Here is a 24295-nt window from a genome sequence, read left to right on the forward strand (position 1 = left end):
GAGGGAGCTCTTCTTAATATTTTGACACCAAAATCATGTCGATACACCTTACCGACTGCGAGTAAAGCCACCCACGCTTTAACTTGACAGACTGTACATGTCTTCTCTATTAGTAACATCCTGGAAATTAATGTTCCTTTTTAGATCCTATAAAAAATTTTGGTTAGTATTATAAGTTAAGCTGTACTTTAATTTGCCACTCCTGTTACTGAAATTTACCGACATTTCGGTTGATACACGTGCTCAATTCGAAAGAGTCTATATATAGGGGCCCTTTTTAAATTAATCAGGTCTTGTGAGACTTACTTACATAACTACGCGTATACCGTATATTGGGACGAAGCGGTTCTTTTCTTCGACTTTTTACTATAAATTGCCAGCAGGAATTTAAATTAGGTTTGAAATGTTTTATATGTATCTGTTTCGCTTTTGTACTACAAGGCACAGACATAATTTTCATTGATAATCAATTTTGTTTCTTGCATCGAACTGTGGCCGATTTTATCCGAATTTAGGGCAAAGTCGCTTACTCACTAACACAATTTCGAAAAAAGTATTTGTAATAAAAATCTCGCGGAGAAAGTAATGATTCGTATGCTTTGTAAGAACTTTAAAGCAACTAGTATGTAAGAAGATTTATTTTGATTCTGTTTATTTAACACATATTGAAGTATGAAATCAACTTTTTTTATTATCATTTTGATTTAGCAGACTATGCTACTTTTCTATACTACGCTTTATAACATTTCGCCATCATGAACGCCTCGAACGTTTTGCTTATCCTCTATACATTTCTGCAGTCAGAAAATAAGACTTCCCGAGTGAAAATGCTTTGACTTGAGTTCGACTTAAATTTCCCCTAATCAAGACATGCTGAAGTCTAAAATTTTGACTTGAGCATGTTTCAGTTTTGAGACGGAGTCAGGCTTCAATTTATGTCTTGGAAACAAATTTCTATGACTTAAAGATATAAATTGATCTCTTGAGTCAAATTTGTATGACTACCTAACAAAAAGGGTCATTCTGACTGTCATAAATGCTAATCTTTGTTCATGATTAAACAATCATGTATATTTTTATACAATATATATATTCAATCATGTCATTTACTGATTTTTATTCGTATTATACTTGTTTGACGTTGATAACAAAAATTTTGTTTGTTATTACGTATTTTTAACAGTTTAGGAGATCCTTCTAGATAGTGACATTTTTTATTTTTCTTTGTTAAGAAAATTTTGAAGTGTTATACTCGTTAAGACCCACAGATTCTAAATTTTTAAGTTAAAAATAACTAATTTAATAATTACAAATTTTTAATTTATCAATTTTGATCTCATTAATGAGCCGGAGAAGGTTCGACCATCTCAGCCAAGCCAAGGCTTGACTTGAGACAAGGAAACGTCGTTTTAGCAAAGACAAGGCTCGACTTGAAACAAATAAATGCCGTCTTACCAGTCGTGGCCATAAAAGTAAGACGAAGGCCTATGTCTCGACTCAGTTTTGAGACGCAGGCAGACATCGATATCTTGGAGACGAACTAAAGACATATACAAGTCGAATTCAAGTCGAAGCATTTTTACTCGGGTTGGAAAGAAAAACAAAACATTTTATGATGGATATACTGACCTGTGGAACAACGTAGGGCAGGCCCGGCGGAACTTAGGTCAGCTGTCTTTCTCGCTCCTCAAGCAGCATGAAGGCAAAGGAATTAGAGTAAGCAAGATGCTCGCATGTGGAAAGCAAATAACGGTTTTCCACGTTCGAGTGTTTCGCTTACTCTAATTCCTTTACATTCACGCTTCTCAAGAAAAGCAACAAAGACAGATAACATACGTCCCGCCACGCCTGGCGTTTTTTAATTCAAATTTTGTAGAAATTTTGAACTTTTAAATAAATTAATCGGTTTTTTGCTAAAAAAGGAGCAATAAGTTCTTTCTAAAAAGAATTATACATTAACTAAAAAGACGGCTACGTACTTCGATGAAGGCTATAATTGTGAAGCTACTGTCAAAATCTGAAATTGATCCATGCAACGTTGTTCAAGTAATACATCCTCCGAATTTGAAAAAAAAATATTTTCGAGAAGAATGCTTTTTAAAATTTCGTGAGCACTCAAATCCTTAAAATCTTTTATGATCATAATCTGTGATTCTGTACCATATATAGGACCGCATATTGTTTTTGGCATTATAAAAAATTGTTTAACTAAAAAATTGTTTAATTAAAATTGTTTAAAATTGTTTAAGTGTAACCCCTTAAAGAATCTGCTTTTTGTCACTCGGAACGTAAGTCGATTTATTATCAACATTAATTGAAGTTAACAGAAATAATTATTTGAACAAATTATTGTTCTTTATGAATATCCTCATCTTTATCATTGCCTGAGAGTTTCGGTTTTTCTCTAAAATTTTTACCTTTCTGTCCTTTTTTCACTTCGTAAGTTAATGATTAATGAAAATTAGCTAAACAGTTGTATAAACTATTTGATATTGTTAATAACTATCTTTTCTTGGATAAGTGCTGGAAATTAGTCATTTTTACTCAAATCTTTAACTTTGTTTCGATTTCTTATTTATTAAAGAATAATAAATAAATACTGGAGAAAACTGTATTTTAAATAATCTCTTTATTTTGTCCATGCACTTTTCTGAAGTAAAACTATGGTTGAAATATGCTTTAATTTTTCTAGACGGATCATATTGAATACAATTTTCCATTGAGTAAGTTACTGAAAGACTTCAGTGAGGTGTCAGAAATTCAGCAATTGTCTGAAAACTGGTTTGTGCATATTTTGCATTTTATACCTGTTATTTTTTCACGGGATTTTAAATTAACACATACTTTCTGAGCAAAGACGCGAATATTTGGAAAACTGTAGAACAATATCAGCAAGGTGCGACTTCAGTCAGGATATTAAAAGTAGTCATCCATGAAGCTTCTTGGTAGCGTCTTGGCTAAGACGACGTTTAATTATCTCAAGACCAGCCTTATCTTAGCTGATTCAGAAATGAGATTAAAATTGATGAATGAAAAATTTGTAATTATTGAAGTAGCTATTTTTAATTAAAAAATTTAAAATCTGTGGGCCAGAACGAGTTTACCCTTAACAATTTTCTGCAAAAAATATAAATTGTGACGCATTGTCGAAGCATCTTTACTCGGGCTACTATACCCGAGGAAAAATGCTTTGACTTGAGTTTGACTTGAATTACCCCCAATCAAGCCATTCGTAAGTTGAAAAGTTCGACCTGAGCAGGAGTAAGTCGACCTTGCCCCATAAGATGCTATAATCAATTAATTATTTGTTTCAGGTGTTTTTAATTTTTATATATTTATATGTATGTTCTCATCAATAAGACGTGTTTTCGCTATATAAAGTATTTGCGAGTCCAGATTTTTCTTTTACGCTTTGGAATAAACGTCTTCTTGTAGTTTGAAAGAAAACTGTTAAAAGTCATATTAAGACCTAGTCCTTCCACCTACATATTTGAAAAAACCGCGACTTTCTAACTCTATTCTAAGAAAAAATGCTAAAGCAAGAGTAAATTAATTAAATAATATATGTGAGCATCTAATTATCAGTGTAAAGTAGTATTTTATGTACAAGAAACAATTTGTGTTAAAAAATTACCAAAAAATTATGATTAGCGCCAAAATCTCTAAAACTCTATTTTTTTCATTTATGAGGTTTTTTTGGGAGCATATCAAACAGACTTGCAGGGGTGACACTTAAAAAGTTATATTTTATTCATATTCTATAGCTAATTGTAAAGATAGATTTTAAATTCCAACTTGATTCAGCTAATATTGATGATTCTGAATCAAGTTTACAAAAACGTCTTTTTTTCATAGGTAAAATGTGATAAAATTCATGGGGCTTACGGCAACTCTAAATATAATTTTATTTGTTAACAAAAAAAATGGATTTATTTTAGTTTGGATTCGAAAAAATTTTCGGACGGTATCCATACAAATTCCAGAAAAAAATTTTTTCAATGCATTTTTGGGCCATCCTACTGTTCAGCAAAGCCGGATTGATACTTTTAGACATAATACATTGCATGAGCGATAAACTTTTTGAAACATTGGTACTATTAGAATTAAAAAATAGAACTTTCATGGAAAGCCTTAAGTAGACTGCAGCATAGAATTATAAACTTATTAATAAACCAAATCCATTTCATATCAGGTAGGTTCTACACTTGAAGTCGCAAAATCTCTCGAGAAAAATGAAAAAATTCAATATTTATACAAAAAATTATCTTCATCACAATAATGGCTTAGTTCGCATAAAACTTGTAGAATATCATTCTTATATAAACAAAAATGCGTAAAAATATTTTTGAAGAGTAAAAAGGTGAGGTTTGCCCATTTTCAAAGAAATTGCATATGTTTCTAGTCCTGCAACTTGTTCTTTTTTAAATTTTATATATAAATAAACAATTGAAATTCAAAAATGTTCATTTCTTTCTTTCATTCTGAGATGGTTTAATGTGTATCCAAATTTAGATTCACAATAATAGGTAAAACTTAAATAATAAATTTAAAATGTGCCAAACGAAAAGTGTGTCGGGATTTTAAAACTGTGCACAGAAAAGCAATTTATAACGTAGTTAGTAACATATTTGTACAGTCAAAAGAATTGGGTGCTCTGCTGAAACTGCATTTTGTCGAAAGAAATATTGGATTTTTTATTTTTCTCGGAAATGGTACAACATATCATAAATAAGTAAAAATTTTTTGTAGAACTTTTTTAACTGTGGAAACTATGTTCTTAACATTTTTTCGCATATATTCTTATAAACAAGAAAAATTTGAGAATCCCATATTCATGGCTAAAAATGTTTGGTCTTGATTTTTTCTTAACTAATTCCATAAAATTTTAAGTACCATTTCAATTTTAGGTACAATTTCAAGACAAAAATTTATGTCTCAAGGTAAGATTATTTGATTTGGAAAGAACTTGAGAGATTTAGAGCTGTAAAACAAGCCAAGAGGCTCTCAAGACCTTTGAGAGTCATCACTAATTCACCTTCAATTTCACAGAATGTTTATATTATTCATCTTCATGTCAATTTTTTTTCTGTGTAATTAAGTTTGTTAATTCGCCATGAATATGTTCTTTTTATGGTGAATTAAATTTTTTTTTACATTTTTTCTTATCGCGAACAGTTCACTAGTTACTTGTAGAAAATGAAAGTTTTAATCTTTTTATTAAAAGCCTTATATGATTATAGCTATTGTATCTGACGGGTTCCCAATTTTTAATAATAAATACAGTTATCAAGGAATTACCAGTTTTAGCACTCGTAAAATTTTAATACTTAGCAAATGTCAATTGTTTCGTCCCAACCGGCCGTGTCCGCAGTAATGAAACAAATACATAAATCATCCTTCTGTATTTCAAGACAACTCTACCTGGTCGTGGCTTTGCACAGCCACAGCCATAAATTCAAGAGCAGTTTGTATACCTCTCTTTTCTATGGCTTAGACCTGCCTAGAGAAAGGTAACTTCGTCGAAACTGCTCAATTGCCAGATGGAATTTTTTATGAGTGGATTTTTCCATACGCCCATTACTCATTCAACTTCATGACTAACACCGCATTTGATTCAATTTCCCCTCTCTAGACTGATCTGGTCTAACTTGGGGTCTAATTGGTGAGCGGAAACAGACATCATGCTCTTAAAGACATATTGAAGACATTCAAGACAAAAACCAGATTAAACATTTTTATCCAGGTCGATTCACTTTTTATTAGTTATGACTACCGACACTGCGTCTCACAAGATTTAAAATACAGTTAAACTTTTTTGAACAAAAAAATGCCAATCCTTAAATTTGTTACTGAAAGAAAGAGATAATTTATTACAAAAAATAAAGGTTTATATCAGCCGGCTTCACAGAAGTGCTGAAAGAGCACATAAGTGTACATGAAAGTATTAAATACAGTGAAAATCTTCAATAGCCCTCCCTTCTATAGTCCTTTCGAGAAGTGACGCCGCGCTAAATGTAGCTGTAATAGGTGGTGTGCGGGGTGCGCGGGATCTGCGGCTGTCACTCAGGCGAGCAGTCAGGCAAGAACAAATAAAAGCGGAGCAGGCTATAATGAGTTAGTTCCCATCCACCGTCAGCCCCGAAATGGGCGCTATAGAAGATGCTCACTGTAGTAGCGAGTAAAACAGGGGGAAGGTGGGAAAGGGAAAGTGACAATAAGAGGTAAGAAGGAGATAAAGGAAAGCATGATATAATATAGTGCATTGGATAGAATGAATATATTTTTTAAATATGCAAAAAATAAGAAGATAAGTATGTAGGTAGAAAGAAGTGAGCAGCTAATGCCAAGAATATTAATAGAATATAATAAGGGAGAGATGTAAAGGGTACGGCGATTGCGGGTTTGACATCATAGGGTTAAAAGAGAGGGGCCGATATAAGTTGGAATTGTGAAGATTCTACAAGGGCGAGATGAAAGTATAAGCCAAAGAGAGAAAGAAGTTATCAGGAGAAACGTATTAAGGAGGCTGAAAAAAGTGGCATACTAAAGAATCCATGATGGAGAAGAAAAACGTTTGAATTGTGAAAAAAGTAAGCAGGGCATAGGAAGACGAGCTAAGCAAGTCCAGATGTAAGAAAAAGTGAAGAATGTTGGGGAAGCGGGGGTAGCAGGTCAGCAAGTAAGAGTTAAGGGGATCAGGCCAAAAAACTTGAAACGTGGAAGAACTGTGTACGTCATATGTGGAATGTGAAGATGGACGGAAAAGTTGGATCATTTAAGAGTAATGTAAGCTATGAAGGGAAAAATCGGGTGAGTTGTTGGGTATATAGAGATTAGGGTTTGAAGGATTAAGTAGAGAAATCGATTAGAAGGGAGAAGCACAAAGTGGCAAAGGTTGTAAAAAGGAGGGTGGGGGTAAGCTGGAGAATGTAAAATAGGATGGGTGAAGATTTTGTCAGTTTTTATATTAAAGGTGTAAGTACGTATAGTAAAAAGTGTGAGAGGGAGTGAGAGGCTAAAAAGGGCTTCATTCCTTGGGAAAAAATTTGAAGAAGCGGTTAGGAGCTAAGAGGGACTTAATTTCCAGAAAGAGTGGATCTAAAATTTTTTTAATGGACGGGTCATTGTACAATTTTAGACAATTCTAGACCATTGATCAATTATCTTTAATTTTTATTATTATCAAAAGTCATACAAAAACATTTATTAATCATTGAAAGTCTAATTAGTTAGTCATGTATACATTTTTCTGTGATTATTTGTTGATAAGATGAAAAATTTATCGAATAATGAGCATTGTTTTAGCAATGAAAAGAAAAACTATAAATTGCAGAAGGTATATAATCAGATTTATTACCTTAACGATTGAAGAACATATGGAAAGTCTTGAGATACCTCTCGAGAGTTGAGAGGAAAGAGCTATAGGTATGCAGACTCCCATAATCCACATGAAGCATGGAAATACTAAATCTCCGACGAGCAAACCATCCCAAGTTGCATGCTCGAGTACCGGATAACCTCCGGCCCCATCATTCACGAAAATCATAAACAGTATACTGATCCTGAAAAATGGCTAGCTTTATTGTTTTCAGCCCTTCTAACTTTCTTCGACCTTGAGAAGAAACGCATTCACTTACCCTCTGACTGTGTCGATAGATTGGACTCGAGGTTTCGCACCTGATCTTTCCTGAATTCTATTTACGTCGAAATTTTTTTCAAATTTTTTTTTCATTCGATTGGTGCACCATTTCACAGCCAATAAGCCAATCAGAAAGGTAACGATAATCCCAATTGTAATCGCAAGTGCTAAATATTAAATAATTTTAAGTATTATACAATTGGCCAAAATGGTTATGTCTTTAGCTGCAAAATTATCAAAATAATGCACAAACTATCATTTTTTCTATGCAGCGCTGCCATAAAAATATTTTATTTAATAGAAAACATTAATTATTTTCTAAAAATTATACATTGAGCGTTCATATATTTTTTCTGTCGGACTAAAAATATTATTTAAATGATACTCAATAAAAATTACAAATAACTTATTGAACGATCCAATTTTTTAGATATGCTTTTTTATTTTATAGGCCATCTCAACGCGCAGTCAGACGAGCCCGATTTAATTGAAGTTTTTTAAAAAGAAATTCCAGTGAAGCCCGTAGTAGTACGAATTCCTTTTTTACTTTACAATATTATCGGATTTCCGCATATGCTTCGCGATATTTCAGCTTTAAACTTGAATAGAAAAATTGTACTGGAATGGAATGAGTTATTACTCACGCGTGTATGAATTTGTAGGTCTTTTGATGGTTTTGAAATCACAATTCGTGTCATTGACTGTTAGCTGGTAAAATCCAAATTGCTCCATTCGCGGCAGGAAATGGTACAAGGTATTTCTGTAAAGTTCATTGCGGAAATGAAATCGAGAATCATATATTGAGATACGAGTATATGCTCGAAAAATATCAGATTCTTTGCATTACTGTTTAATTACAATGCATCAACTTTTTATTTGAAATAGGCAAAATAATCGCGAGTTTGTCTGTCCACGCAGTAGAAGTAAAATGGTGCATGATTGTACCGTATATGCACGCACGTGCGGCGACGTTAAGAGTCCAAAATCCACTTTGTAGTTGAACGTAGTTTAAAAATAAATTCTTCCAAATCTTTTCTTGCACTTTTCACTCACTCCTTTCTCCATAATGTCACTTTACGCGCCGCTCGTCGCGGTACAATCAAGTGCTACTTTACTGCCGCTCCTCGAGCAGGAAAGCAGCTCTTTTTCTGCCTATTTCAAATAAAATCATTTTCGGACTTCTCAAGATCTTCTAGTGTGATTGTATATGCCTGAAAGGAAATATTTCACGTTTGCAATTTTTCAGGGCCTAAAAACATAATAATTTTCGGATTCTTCGCTTCAATTTGCTTCTACCGCTTTCACTCTTTAAATGGACCAAGCCTAAAGTTTTTAAAGAAAAGTTTAATTTTTAATACTAAGTAAATTAACAATAATAAATCAGTATAACAATAGACACGTTTTGCTTTAACATAGATATTCTATAAATATTAATTGTCCAGGCGTCTTATGAAATTTCTTTTTGCCGTAAAGAGGAAGGATCGCAGAGAATTTTACTCACTGATCTTCAGGATCTTGATGGATTTTGCTAGCAATTACTCCATGGGCGTCCAATCATTTTCAGAAAACATATTATTCTTATCAAATATCTTGTCTTTAAGAAATTAATTTAAGTTTTTTGTTACTCTTTGTTGGATTGTAACTGTTTCTATTTATTCCTACAGATACGAAATCTGTTTGCATATTTCGGTTAGTGGTACACTGAAGTCCCGCAAGAAAAGTTTCCGTTATGCAGGACATGGTGGTACAAGGGGGCGAGAAAGTGACGCTGCTAGGTCAGGGGAGTAACTTCACAACAACGCAGGAGTCTATGAAAAAAGCGGGCAAAATCCTCGGCGGTTAACACATTCGTTGGCAGAGAAAATTCGACAAATGTGCCCAAAATGGCAGGAGAATTTTTTATCCTGAAAATTTGTATCCTGGGGTTTTTGGGATCGCTGAATCCGAATATGAACTCAAAATTTGGAAATCTAAAATGGCTAATCCAATATGGCGGACAACAATACAAAAAGGCTCTATTTGGATAAATCTAAGTACATACGGGTTTCTGGGGTCGCTGAACCCGAAATTCAAGTCAAAATTTGAAAAGTCGGACAAAAATATCCGCCATTTAAAATTTTCGAATTTTGACTTCAAATTCTGAGTCAGCGACCAGAAGATTGACGCATTTTGCGTCGATGCCAACGAAGGGGTTAATCGTGTCGTCTGCTTCATACATTTGCAGTCATTCAGTCTTTATGTTATGCGTTGTGTAACCAGATGTAACCAGGAATAACGAAAATATCGATGGAAAATAAGAAGGAGCGTTTATTTTTCGAAGAGACAAATAAGCTTTCAGACGAAGTGAAATCAGGTATCTCAAAACAGTATATTTTGCAGTATTTATTTTTTTACCGGGAAATTTTCAAATCTGCAGGACAAAAATTTGTCAAAGTTCGATTTTAACAGATTTTAAAATAATGAGTGAAATATACATTTATTTCAATTATGATAACATTCACTTAAGAAAGCGTAATTCGAAAAAATTTTAATTAAAAATTTTTTCATTTTAGATTTGTATTTTTAATCTTACATTTTTAATTTAAAGAATTTCAAAATTCAAACTTGAAGGCTTGAACAATCAAAAATAAAATTTGAAAGCTTTTCAAGTATGTTTTAACTATTTGAAATTAAAATAATTTAACTTCTAATTGACGAAATATTCAGATAAAAGTAAAAATAATTTTTTTAATTTTCAATGTTTCCAGCTTAATTGATGTTAGTGAGTGTCGACCAATGAAAAATTCAAATAAATAAAAAATTCAGAATGCTAAATTTGCAGTTTATCTGCATTTCATTTAAACTTATTTAATTGGAAAGTGTTACTATTTTCCATTTTATACGTATAAATTATTGAGCATTCAAATAAAAAGTTTTTTTCAATTAAAAAATTGTAAAACGTCAATTTAAAAACGTTAACCCTCCGTTTAAAGGCTTCTTCTTCCCACCGTTCGTTTACACAACGGGTCTTTTAAGACCCTATTCAGTTTTCGAATTGTTTCTGTCTTTCAAAAAATTTGGTAAAATTCAGGCTTATTATCTCAACTGTCTACTACACGCTCTAAGTATTGATGTCAAAAATCAAAAACTTGTTAAAATAAAAATTGAAATTTAGGGGGAAAAAATCGATGCTTGTTAAAAAATTGAAAAAGATCTACAAATTTGTTATCAACCACTTTTTGATAGGATTCGTAAATTTGGCTTTAAGCATGAAAAAAGTCATTACAGTAAAAAAATGTGCCCGCTGCGTGGGCACTTTCTTACCACAACTTTTGTCTTTTAATTTCTTTTTCGTCTCGTGTGTGGGGTTTAAATAAAGTTAACTTTGTATGTTTTTGATGCTTGTTTTTATGATTCAAACTAAAAACAGAACTATCAAAAACTTATTCTTTTCAAATAAATTATTTTTACATTCTCATCAGAGAAGGTATTAGATTTGTATAAAATCTGACCTCCCTAGTTTTTGTTAAAAGGTCCACGTTTTGAGACCCCCTGAATCCGAAAAGCAGGTTTTTACGAATATTTCTATCTGTATGTCTACCTGTTTTTCTATCTGTCTGTCGTTATGGCTGTCTCTGAGCAAAATATCTTTTGAAAAAAAAAATCTATTAGATTGGCTTTTGAAACACTCTTTTAGTCTCCTAAGCTAAATTCCAAGTTCGTTAGTCAGACATTTTGGATAAAAATACTAAAAGTGAACCCATTTGTAAAATTTTTGAGTACATATTTTTTCATGATTCAAAAAATTCTATTTACACTTGTTTATAATACTTGCAAAGAAAAATTTTACTTTTCGACAGCCCTAAATGATTATCATATCAACATTTAAAATTTATTTTAAAAATTCAAATTTTGACCGCACGAAAACTAATTAAAACTCAAAAATTGCATTTTGCGGTCAAACTATGCAAGATAGGAAAAAAATAATAAGACAAACATTTAGCACCGAAAAAATATATACAAATTTGCCGCCACCCTCACATTTTTTCACAATACCCTGCCGCCAAGGGGGGACACTTAACTGCTTCACTGCTTGACGCACCATGCTTCACGCGAGATAATTAGAACCGGTTGAGAAAAATTAAAATGTGGTAATATGTTAATAAATTTAATTTTAATTAGTTGAATCAATTTGCTAATTTCATTTTAAGCAAATGAAAGGGTCCTCATAGCGGGGGGGGGGGCTGCCGAGTGGCTAGGCCCGGTGTGGCATCCCCCTTCCGGCGGCAGCCTCATCGGCCGGCGGCACTAGTTTGGGAATCGCTGCTCTAGACCAGTGGTCGGCATGCGCTTGCCCAGGACAGGGTACCCTGCCCTGGATGCCCTACGACCAACTTTCAGGGCAGTACCTGCGAGTTTGGCCAGACCACCCCTTTCCTCAGGGGTCCCTTGTTAGCAAATGGGAAAAAATTCGAGATTAAAAAATTCGTAATTTTGCAGTCAGTGACTTGAAAGGAATATATTTAGAATCTTCGCATTTTTCTGATTCCAAAGACATGTAATTTGTCTATAAAGGTTGAAAATTTGAGAAGTATTTAGTATTAAATTGACTGTAAACCTGATGTTTCTTGACGTTAAACTCTTTCAATTTTTTTACTTTTCTAGGCAAGTAATATATCATTGGAATCGGCAAAAATTCGTAGAGGCTGATAATGCTATTTTCAAATCACAAGTTGAAAAATTAAAAATTTTTAAATTTCCGTACTTTGACATGCCCTTGGACAAAAAACCCTTGCTGGAGTAAGCTCACTCACATTAAGGTACATGGATAGACCGAAAAGTAGTAGAAAAAATTAAGTCGGGTAGAGCCTAACCATACCTGAAAATTAAGCAAAAAGTCTGCTGACCACTGCTCTAGACCAGCGATTCCCAAACTAGTGCCGACGGTCGGCGGCCCCCTCGCTGAATCATTTGCCTGATGTATTTAAAAAAAATGAAAAAAAGTTTATGAAAATCGGTTACCATTTCGAGTAATTAAGCATTTCTTCAAGAACATGCAAAATTACAAGAACTGTTAACTGGCAGTGAAGATATAAACCGATTTTCATCAACTTTCTTTTTATTTCCTTAAAATCAGATTAGGAAATTGATTCAACTAATTGAAACTTAATTTACTATCATTTTAACACATTTTAATTTTTCTCAGCCGGTTTTAATTCTCTCGCATGAAGCATGCAACCTCCCGTATAAACGACAATCAAGTATCCCCCTTGGGTTCAAGTAGATGGGGGGAAATGGTAGGGTGGCGGCCCTGCTCCTCCCTAAAAACTGCAAAAAAAGATTGGGAATCGCTGCTCTAGACAACCCGCTGTTCCATAGCCAGCCAGAGGGCCCATGGACTATTTTCGCCATGAATTCACTCATGGGTGCGGTTTGCTACTTCCCAGGTGCAAAAAATGTATCAATTTTCAATTAATTGCAATAAAACAAGAACCAGGCCATTTTTCGAAAAAAGCGCTCAGAGAGGTTCTGCATTTAGACATTTATAGTCTGTGGTCAAAATATTAAACCATACAATTCAGAATTGTAGGAGAAAAACTTGTCAGAGTGATGCATAGGCTAATTTTCAAGCCTGAGGAAGTGTCTTTAGTTCGTTAGCCAGTCATTACGGAGAAAAATTTTAAAAATGAGCGCCTCTTGAATATTTTTGAGATCTTTTTGTCAAACTTTAAGAATTCTCTATACGGTTATTTATAGTATTTGAAAAGTCAAACAATTTATCTAATAACTTTTTTCATAACAAAAAATTATGAGTTATAGCATTTATTAAATTACATAAAACACACAAAAAACTCGAGTGCGAAGCACGAGATAAGTGATGAAAATGTGCTCGTTAAACTCGAAGGAGCTTTGACAAAAGAGAATTAACAATCACCAAATTACTGTTTTCGATTCCTTCACCTTTAGTTTTAAAAAGTCTGTGCAGAAAGAACGAGCGCTTAGCACGAGGTAAATACAATATCGAGCGCAAGAAACAACAGTCGCGCGGCCTTAGCGCGCTCAAACTATTTCTCACTCTATTTTCTTGATATCTTGATGGAAGTGTTCTCCCTGTTCCCTACTGTAATTTCAAAAAATTTTGGGAATTTTTTCAGGTTGGAATCAAGAACGTGTAGCTTGTAACTCATTGAACAGACTATTTTTTGTAATTTTTGAGCAAGTCAGGCACCGATTCCTTGTAGTTTGTTATTCTTTTGATTGTCTAAAAAATTCTAAATCACATGCTTGATGCTTATCCATGCATCTCGTTCCTTGACATTCATTGTGGCAATTAACGTTTTATCTCTGAATATCTTACAAATCTGAGGTACACCAAAGACTCCTTCTTTTAATTTCGCGCTCGACAAAGCTGGAAATCCTTCGAATAAATAAGCAGAAAATTGTCCTTCCCCATCAAAAGCTTTTACGAACTGGTTCATCAAACTGAGTTTGATGTGCAAAGGAAGAAGCAGAATTCAGCCAATTCAACCAAAGGTTTGTTTATAACATTCTCTGATCCAGTTTCTATACTTTTGGAGCTGGCCAATCTTTCGTAACGTAATGATTCTTGCGATACCTTCTATCCCACAAGCAAATAAAGCATGGGAATATCGTAAAACTAGAATCCTGACCTAGAATCATTTTTAAGATCTTGAACTTGCCGCAAATCGGCCATTTGTGTTCTTCGTATTTAATCCTACCCAAAACAATTTGTATGTTTGCATATTCTTCCTTGAGCGTTACCGAGTGTGCTGTAGGTATCGAAGCATATTTATTTCTTTTTTTTTATTAACACCGATTCAAGGCTTTGTTTTAAAGAATCTATAAACAATCTCCACTTCACAGATTTGTATATATCTTTTTTTAATTTATTCATAAGACCATGAACATTGTTACAGTACACCAAGTCGTCTTCTTTTGTAAAGTATTTTTGGAATGACCCAACCCTATTCCGATAAAATAAAACCTTTCTACCTTTAGATAGCATATTTCTTTCTTTCAGTCTTGAAGCCAGAAATTCAACCCCATCTTTCAGCAGCCCTAGTTCTCTGATTAAATCATATAGTCATCGTTATTCTCGCTGCTCTCTTCATCAACATCTGCATACTGAATTTTTTGCTAATTACTGAAGTTGAATCCTACTGTGTCAGTCAAACAAAAATAACAATCGTCTTTGCTCTTGCGTTCCCTTTAAACAGTTGGTGTAACAAACTCCATTTTCGAAGCATGCTCACTATGCAAGCACAGCAGATTATTTTGGACAACCAAAAATTGTTTGCTTGGATCACCTCACACCCAAAGCAGTGTTGATTTATTTGACGCAGGTTTCGTGTGAAGTTTTAAACAATTTTCTTCATCTTGATATCACCGCACACGTAGAAGTATCTATCATCGTTTCCAGTACACTCATGTACATTTCCTCCCGAAAGCGATCGTGTTTTGCAATGTTTCATATTAGCCACAGATTTATCAAAAACCCACACGGTAGGGCTCCCGTTCCAATCGCGGGTGAGTCCGCCAACCTAAGGGTGATAACCCCGTTATCTCCCTAGTATGTAGTAAGCATGGGGGCTTTCTGACTTTGACGAGGGCAACGTTAACTTGTCGTCGGAAGTCACACAGATTTATTATGAGAATCTAGGGGGAAAGAATCATTTAGAGGCTGTTTTTTCTAATTCATAGCAACGTGAAGTGTCGTCCACAGATTGTCAGTCACCTGTCAAAATGATTTCGTCAGGCGTTATTTGGATGAAATAGATGTTGATAAGCAGGTAACTTATAATAATAATTACCTAACTTTTAATTTCTTGCCATTTACCTGGGAATATTTGTGTCTTGAAATAAAAATTGTACTTGACTTAGTATAATTTACAAATCTCAGGTTAGTCAAAACAGACATGATATTCAAACCATCAAAGCCGAAATGTAAAAACTAAGTCGTGAATGTCTGCATCTAAATTGATGCCTGTTCGTTAGAAGAAATTTCCTCTAGATTTTTTGTATTTAACAAAGTGAAGTTAACTGGCTTCGGTTTAAATATCGACGGCCGTGACTAACCTAAAATTTGGAAGTTGCATTAGGAAGTTATCATTTTATTCTAAGAGACTAGTACGCACTGTTAAATGAAAAAAGTTGAAAATTAGGTAAATATTATTTCAATTAGTTTCCTTATTAACAATTATTTAGTCTAAAATCACAAAGAAAATAGTTGTTTTGACAGGTATTCAGGTGGCTGACAGCATGGTTCAGCACTCCACAACTCTCAGCATGAGCATGTTTCAACATTTAATAAAAAGGTAATAAGAACTTTTAGTTTTGAGCAAAAAATATTAGTTTTAATAGTATAAATATAATTTGATTATTTGTATATAGTATTATATATTTTATAATATTTATACAATAATTAATTAGTAATTGTAATTCAGGTGTTCTTTAAGTTATTAAAAAAGGTAAGATATAACATCAGGGCAGTAAATAATTATTCTTAATTCATTTTTGGAAACTTTAGTGATTTTATTTGAAGTCAAATTGTCGGCAATAAATAAAAATTTAATTTTAAATCTCGACAGAGGCGAGATTAATCATGGGGACTTACAAAAATGAGGTATTTGTTTTAACGCAGAATTCATAACCTCTTTTTCGTTAAAATCTAAGTGTTTTTTTCTAACACTCTAAAATCTTATTTGAGGATTTGGACAATTCTATTCGGGCATTTATCAATAATTATTTCTTATGAATATTATATCTGAATATTTATATAATTCAAAATCAGAGCGCTAACATTGGCCAATCGGGTTGACGGTGCGACGCAAGCGCAGTTTAAAAAGTTCCCAAGATTGGGGATACTGATTTCCCTAGATGGCCAGATGTGCTACTACGTTCAGAGGAATAAATTTTAGACTGAAAATTCTCGTAAATGCTTATTGGGAGACCAATGAAATTTGAGCTGCAACAAATTTAACACGAGCGTTTTTCTGTGAGAGCTGGGTTCCTGCCCGTGTCAAAAAGAAAAAATTTTTTTAATGGAGAATTTGCTCTTTACAATTTCTAAAAATGAATTTCCTCTGTATTTAAGTGAATCTTTTACTTTTGTGGATAAAGACCAGCCCAATCATGCCAGACTGCGTGAGAGCAACTTACCTTTTAAAATACAAAAGCATAGAACATGTAAACTCCAAAGATCGTTTATGGTTAGAGGGGCATTTCTATGGAATAGAATACCATTAAGGTATTCTTAATATATTTTATATATTATATTCTTATAATATATTCTTATAATATATTCTTATAATATTCTTAATAAGAGAAGCGCCCTCTTACTATGATTTTAAGATCCAATTTTGTGATTATTTAACTAATAATCCAAATAATTGACCGTAAATTACGTAATGGTCACCGTATTTAGTATTATGTTCATCTCTTAAAAGCAATGCACTTTAGGATTTTATTTTACACATATCGTATGAATACAACACCAGTATGTACATGAACCTATAACTTTTTTCTTCTAACGACCTATGTTATATATTATATACAGTGAGTGTAACAAGTTTTTGTACACCGCTTTTTTGATGAATGATCAAGTTCTTCTAATTTTAATTATGCCAGAGATAACATATTTTCTCTCTAAATGGTTTACTTCCCTACCGATAGAAATCTGAGTATATTATAAAAATTCTCTAGGGTCAAAGAAGCTCAGAGAAATTCTCCGCAGGCACTCAGGTAGATATATTTAAATGTCTATGTAGCTCTTTTGAATGTTTTAAAGGATTTAAAATGTCCTTTACGAAATTGAAATAGAAATACGATCATAAATAACAAGCAGATAGGCTATATTAATAGAGTGGCCGACACTCAAGGGCCCTTTGTTAAGCTTTCGAATTCTTCTTTTTTTGTGTATACTCTCTCCCTTTTACGGGTTTGAGTCTTCACATAACTATTACAAGTATTCTTACAATCAAGCCTTATACTATGTTATGAACTATTCGCTTCATACAGTCTTAAATTATGATTCTTATTTCTAAACGTTCGCGACTTTGCCCTGGGCTTCCGATTCCTCTTACCATTATCAATTTTAAATTTTGACTCTAGTTCGCAACACTACTCCGTAACTCTCCTTCTTTCGGAGTCATTTTTTTTCTACTATTCTGTGCAACTAGCTCTCTCTTTCAGATCTTCTAGCTTCTTCATCCATTCCGCCCCCCCCCCCCCCCCCCCCCCCCCCCCCCCCCCAGACCATTTTCATTCAGAATATATTTAATCCTCTCTTCTGTACTCTCTTCTCCCCCTTCGTCACCGGTACACATCTCTAACTCATGCAACCATGTTTCCTGCTCATACCTACATACTCTACACACATTCTCTTCTTCATTCATCAAATACCTGCATGCTCGTATGCCCTCTCCCATTCTGAATCTCACTACTCTATTCAATTTGCTCTCCTTTTTAATCTTTTTCAGCTACTGTTCAGGTACTGTTCAGGTACCTTTCCTTCCTCCTTTTTCCCTCTTTATCACTTCCCATTCCCTCCCTTCTTTTACCGCCTTATCTACCTCTTAATATACCTTTCTTTCTTCTTTTGTGTTTTCTCCTTTATCATTCTTTCGTGCTCCCTCTTTCCCCTGTTGAGTTCTCTTTTTTCCATTTCCCCGTTTCTCCATTTCCCTACATTCTCCTTTATCCTATCTTTACTTTCCCTGCATTCATCGTCCCACCACCTTCTCCTAATCCCCTTTCTTTTTCTCTCGGTCTTACCTCTTCCTTTACCTTATCTATCGCAGTTTTAAGTTTTTCTAGCAGCGTGTCAACTATTTCCACTTCCCAACCCCCAATCTCCTCGTTTTCTATTTTTTCTCTAAATTCTCTCAACTTTTGCTTCCCCCAAATTCCCATTTTCACTTTACTTTCTCCTTTTTCTCTCCTCTTCCCCTTACTGCCCTTTGACCCACCACCTTTCATTGTCGCGATTACCGGAAAGTGTTCTGAGCCTATCACGTTGCTTACTTCCATTTTAACCTTCAGCATCCTTATTCTTTCTTCTGCCAGAATGTAATCTATTACGGTGTCTACTATGTCCGTGTACGTATATTCACCTTCTTCATCCCCTCTTGTATTGCCGTTACAAATGAACCATGCTGCCTCTCCCAGTATGTCCAGTGGCCTCCTACCCTCTCGATCCGTTTCCTTTTTGTTTCGATTTCCTTATAAATACCTCCTTTTTTCTATCCCATACTTCTCCCCCTTGTTCCTCAGTCCATGCATTCAAATCCCCCCCCTATTATTATAATTATATTATAATTATATTCTTCTAACCATTGCTCCCTCACTTTTTTCTATGAACTCTCTCTTTCCTTCCTCTACCACTAGTTATTTTCTTACCCCTGACATCATGCCACTTCATGCATTTCCCCTCTTTCTCATCCACCCACGTCTCACTTATCTTGTGTCCTTGTTTTTCAATCCTGAGACGTTCCAGAACGCTACTTGCACGTCGCTCTTTTTGTGCTTATCTCCTTTATCTCTTTCATTAAGATCCTCTTGCCGTTTTCAACCCTCCCCCATGACTCTTACATTCCCCTTCTCGTGCTCATTGTCCCCTTCATTCACTATCCGTTTTCCGCCCTGCCGCAGTTCTTCTACTACATCGTCCCAAATCCATATCTATCCGTTGACCCATATCCTATCTCTACCAATTCTTACCCTATTACCTTTACACCTCTTAGTCCATGCTTCATATTTATCTTGCTTGCTTCCCAAATCACTAAAAACATACATTCTCTGCCCTGTTTATTCCCTTCTAGACTTCTTATCCCTTCCACTTTGACTTGCGCGCTGATGTCTCTCCTCACCTTCTTAATCTCTTCCTCTCCCCTTTCACTGTCTACTCTCAAACCCTTCACTATTATGTTCTTTCTCCTTTTCGCTCTCTCTTCCACTTCCATTCTTCTTTCAACCCCAATCACTTTCATACGCCAACTTTCATTTTGCTTATGCTTGACCACCTCACACTCTCTCAATTCTTCCATACTTCCTTTCTTTCCCACCTTAGACTCATTCCTTAGTTCTAATTTACTTACTCTCTCTTCTAGCCGTTTCATATCGTTTTTCCTAACCTGCTCATTCTCTTTCAGCCTATTTTATATACTTTCCAGTTTATTCCACAGCTTTTCTTTCTCTCCTTTCCATAATTGGACCCATTTTTCCCACTTTTGTCTCACACTTCTTACCTCGTCTTTCACCTCTTCCCCTTGTCTCTTCATATCATTCAGTCTCCCATATGTCTCATCTAATCTTCCGCAAGTCTCCTCTTTAAATCCTTTCATAAGGTTTTCTAACTTTAAGAACATATCCCCTTTATCCCTATCTCTCCCCACGTTCTTTTTTTGTCTTTACCTGTTTCAAGTCACTGCCCCTCTCTGCCTCTTCGCCCACCCACTGTCTTTTCCTTTTATCATCCCCCGTTTTTTCCTCTTCGCTATTGACGCTCTCACTGCTAATCACGCTCGCCGATTGCTGCCACCTGTGCAACAAATCCCGCGACCCCGAGCTTCCCGGTTTCGAACCAAGCCTTTCCAAATTTGTGCGCCTCCCGCGCCTATGCCCCGTTCCTCGTCTCGATTCTGCCGTTGCTACGGGATGCAAAGGCGTATTAAACGTCTCATCTGCACTTCCCTCACTGCCTGTCTCGTCTACGTCGCTACCTTCTCTCTCTTTGCTATCGCTATCCCTATTATTTATATCACTCTTCTCACTCAACTCGCTCTGCCTCATTCCGATATCAGGTTGTGGACTGCGCTTAACCGCCATAACTGTACTCTACCCTGTGAACTGAGCTTTAGCCTCACCTCCTCCTCTCCTGCCACTTTCTATCCGTACTCCTGCCTTACCGTACTCTCTTAACTTTTCACTTCTTCTCAGCCAAAAAATTATCGCACTCGAAAAACACCGTGTATTCTCTATCAGTACTGGAAACGGAAGCCAGCATTGGAATTAAAATTTAGAAGTAGATTTTTTAAATTTTATAGTTAATAGCCTGAAACATAATAATTCGGAATCTATGGGCTTCGATGATTTCAGATATCTAACTTTTTTTTAAACACTTAAATTTGGGATTAATACAACGTTTCTCATAAATGGAATGAGATACGCCAAAAAAGACAACATATTTTAATTAAACTAGAAAATTGTATATAAGTATATAAGTTATAATTATAAATATGTATAATGAGAAAACTCATGAATTTAAAAAAAAGTGTTAATAATTTGAATTGAAATTTAAAAAGAGACAGTCGGGTTAGCGGCGGGCAACTACTGTAAATAACTCTGCCCGCCCATTACGTGACGAATACAAAAGGAATATTATGTTGCCGCCGCATCACTCTTAAAAGGACCACTAAAAGGACCCTGAAAAGGGCCCAAATCTCGCATACTATCTCCGAGACTAAATCATTCAAATCTACTCTGTTTATAGATTCAAATGGGGCAGGCTATTTCGCTTGAGAATACTCCGCGATTTCTACCGGTAGGGTTCCCTCGAAATTCTGTATAAAATGAGCCCAGGATGAAGCCAATTTGTTTATTTTTTAGGTAGATATTGCAAAAATAGGGTAAATTTCAATGCTTTCTCAAATGTTCAATAACCTCCGAAATAATAAATAATTTTATTGTTCTTGTGCTCATTTTGAAGCTATTTTTTCATCATATAATATCTTATGAGTATAAATGGTGAAAATTGCATTATCGAATTGCAAGGACTTGAAGTTGTAATGAAAAAGTTAGGAAAATTTCAATATTCTTTGTGATAACAAAAATATTTTTGTAAATTTTCTTCGATGGGTTTTACGAATAATAGCACAAGCACACAAAAAAGTCAAAGTCCACGGAGGCGAGTGAATGTTTGCGTGTGTGCATGTGTGGATCGGCGAATGCATGGATGTGTGGATGTCTAGATGTTTCCATGTATGTAATCGATTCTTTTTCACCTGTTGCCTCGACTAGTCGTGTGACGATGACAACTGTCCCGTAAGGGGATGTGTGGAATTATTCGCTCATACGCTAGCCGGGGTGCCGATGCCAGTGGAAGTGCACTGCCTTACAGGGGGTCGACGAGTTGACACATTCCTAGTCAAAGACGAAAAGCCCTTTGACTTAGCCCTGGAGAGGTAAAAGGGTCATCACCTCCAGGACGGCGGACTCACCTGCAATCGGACCAGGATCCCTGTCGAGCCGGTTTATATATAAAAATATGGAAAATTTAAACAAACCTTCAACCTCATCTTCTAAACACGTGTGCCCGAAAGATGTTAACGCATTTTGCTTCATTTGTGGAACATTTATTCCGAACAAAAACGATCGACGATCGTTCAACGAAAATTTTCGGAATATATACAAAGAATGCTTTAATTCAGATATAGTTTCGGGAGATTGGGCTCCTGATAGTATTAGCAATAACTGCCGCTAAATGCTTTTTATTTGGAAAAAAACTAACGACGATTCTAAATTGATCTTCATTAAACCCACAGAATGGAATGAGCCATCTAACGAAGATGATTGTTATGTCTGTAAAACCGATATCAGTGGATATAATAAAGAACATTTTTATAATCTTAAATACGCCCAAGTAGGATCAGTAAAATAAGCCGTCGAGAGAACTCAAACCATTGATGAGGTTGATGTTGATTTTATAGAAAATTTATCAATTGGATCTAAAGATGATGATGATGATGATGATGATGATGATGATGATGATGATGATGATGATGATGATGATGATGATGACAAAAGCACTAAGACCGATGATGAAAATCAAGATGAATATGAAAGCGATAGCAGTGAAAGCTCTGATGAAGTTTATAAACCAGGTGGAGTAAGCAATAGAATTGCTGAAAAATTTACACAGTCCGAACTTAATGATCTCGTAAGAGATTTGGGACTACCTAGAGATGCAGCGGAACATTTAGCTTCAGTTTTAAAAAGTAAAAATTTATTAGAAAAAGGTAGGAAAGTAACGTTTTATAGAAAAATAAATGAGAGTTTTAAGCAGTATTTCGAAGAAAAAGTCTTTGATGAAGAACAATTAGTGTACTGTTCAAATGGTAAAGAACTGATGGAAGAACTTAAGCCAAATACTTATAAAGATGATGATTGGAGACTGTTTATTGACACATCAAAAAGAAGCTTAAAAGCTGTAATACTTCACAAGACAAATCAATATGCCGCAGTACCTGTCGCACACTCTACGACAATGAAAGAACCCTTCACTAGTCTTAAAAACTTCTAGAGGCCATTGAATACAAAACATATAATTGGCTTATATGTGGTGATTTGAAAATTTCAGGTATGTTGCTAGGACAGCAGTCTGGACTTACAAAGAATCCGTGTTTCTTGTGCCTTTGGGATAGTAGAGATCGCGAAAAACATTACACGAATCATAAGTTGGCTGAAAGGAAATCACTTGAAATAGGAAAAGGAAATATCATTGAATCGGCCCTGTTGATCCAAAAAAGTATTGATTCCTCCATTACATATTAAATTAAGAGCCATGAAGCAATTTGTGAAAGCCTTAGATGCAAATAGTCGATGTCCAGAAATAAGGAGACTTTTAAAAGATGATAAATTTCCAACGACAATGACAAAAATTCAAAATAATGCATGGCTCAGTTTTAAGGAAGTTGTGAAAAACTTTTTAGGAAATAAAAGAAGTGAAAATTATAAAGTTATAGTAGCCGAAATGATTAAAAACTTTGGAAAAATGGGATTCCCAGAGGATTGTGGCGATTACAGTGAAGAGCAAGGAGAGCGCTTTCATCAAGACATAAAAGAAATGTAAAAGCGCTACCAAGGCAGATGGGATGTCGCTATGATGCGCAAAAAACCGTTACGTCGATCATTTGATAGTAAGAATTAGGCTAACTTCATTTCGTCTGAAATTTAGTAAGCACGTAGAAGTGTTAAAAGAAATCCAAATCTTTTAAAGTCTCTTGTTTTAAAAGTTATGGGAGGTTAAATTAAATTAAAAACTGTAATACGAAATGCTTGAGTTTTGAATTTATAGGAAATGTTTTGAAAAAAAGTAGGTTATTTAATCCTCCTCAAAACATAGCTGAATGGAGTTAGCCGTATTCTTATCCGTAAGGAAAAGGTAGTCTACATAATATTCGTAGAAACCATCGATAATATGATACATATAATCATGAAGTTTCTATGGAATTTTCGTACACTATCTATTTATTTAATTTATATTTGCATACAGATAAGATGATTTTAAACGTTTCTAACTTTTTGTTACAACTTAAAGTGCTTGTAATTCGACGAATTTCAAAAGTAATCAACTCTCCCAGACGGAAATATTATATATAGTTTATATACAGTGTGAAGTATTATATACAATATTCATTTGTTTTGTACATTTTTTTGTAAAACAAATGAATATTATATAAAACTTCACAGTATATATATTCGGTTCGGTTTTGATTCCTCTAGAATCAAACTGAAGGGCCTATGACAAAGCCACCGAACACGTCCTCGGGTTGCGGTTAGAGGGTCCCTGTACCAAGGGTTTCTGCTGAATATGGTTACAAAAATAAATAGGCAGTCGCGGACAATTTTCCAGGGGTGGTCCCGAAGGAATTAACCCCC

At 34.7% G+C, this 24295-nt stretch overlaps 1 protein-coding gene across 2 annotated transcripts in view; it reads right to left on the reverse strand.

The window, feature by feature from the left end:
- The window catches only part of LOC117173488 (heparan-alpha-glucosaminide N-acetyltransferase), a 41718-nt gene that overhangs the window by 11486 nt on the left and 5937 nt on the right, over nt 1-24295 (reverse strand). For both annotated transcript variants that reach the window (XM_033362097.1, XM_033362098.1), the window contains exons 4-6: nt 8284-8399; nt 7638-7806; nt 7358-7562 (exon numbers count right to left, since the gene is read on the reverse strand). In XM_033362097.1, coding sequence (XP_033217988.1) covers nt 7358-7562; nt 7638-7806; nt 8284-8399 — 490 coding nt within the window. The remainder of the gene's footprint in view (nt 1-7357; nt 7563-7637; nt 7807-8283; nt 8400-24295) is intronic.

Source organism: Belonocnema kinseyi, chromosome 5 (genome assembly GCF_010883055.1).
Source record: "Belonocnema kinseyi isolate 2016_QV_RU_SX_M_011 chromosome 5, B_treatae_v1, whole genome shotgun sequence".
Lineage (NCBI taxonomy): Eukaryota > Metazoa > Arthropoda > Insecta > Hymenoptera > Cynipidae > Belonocnema > Belonocnema kinseyi.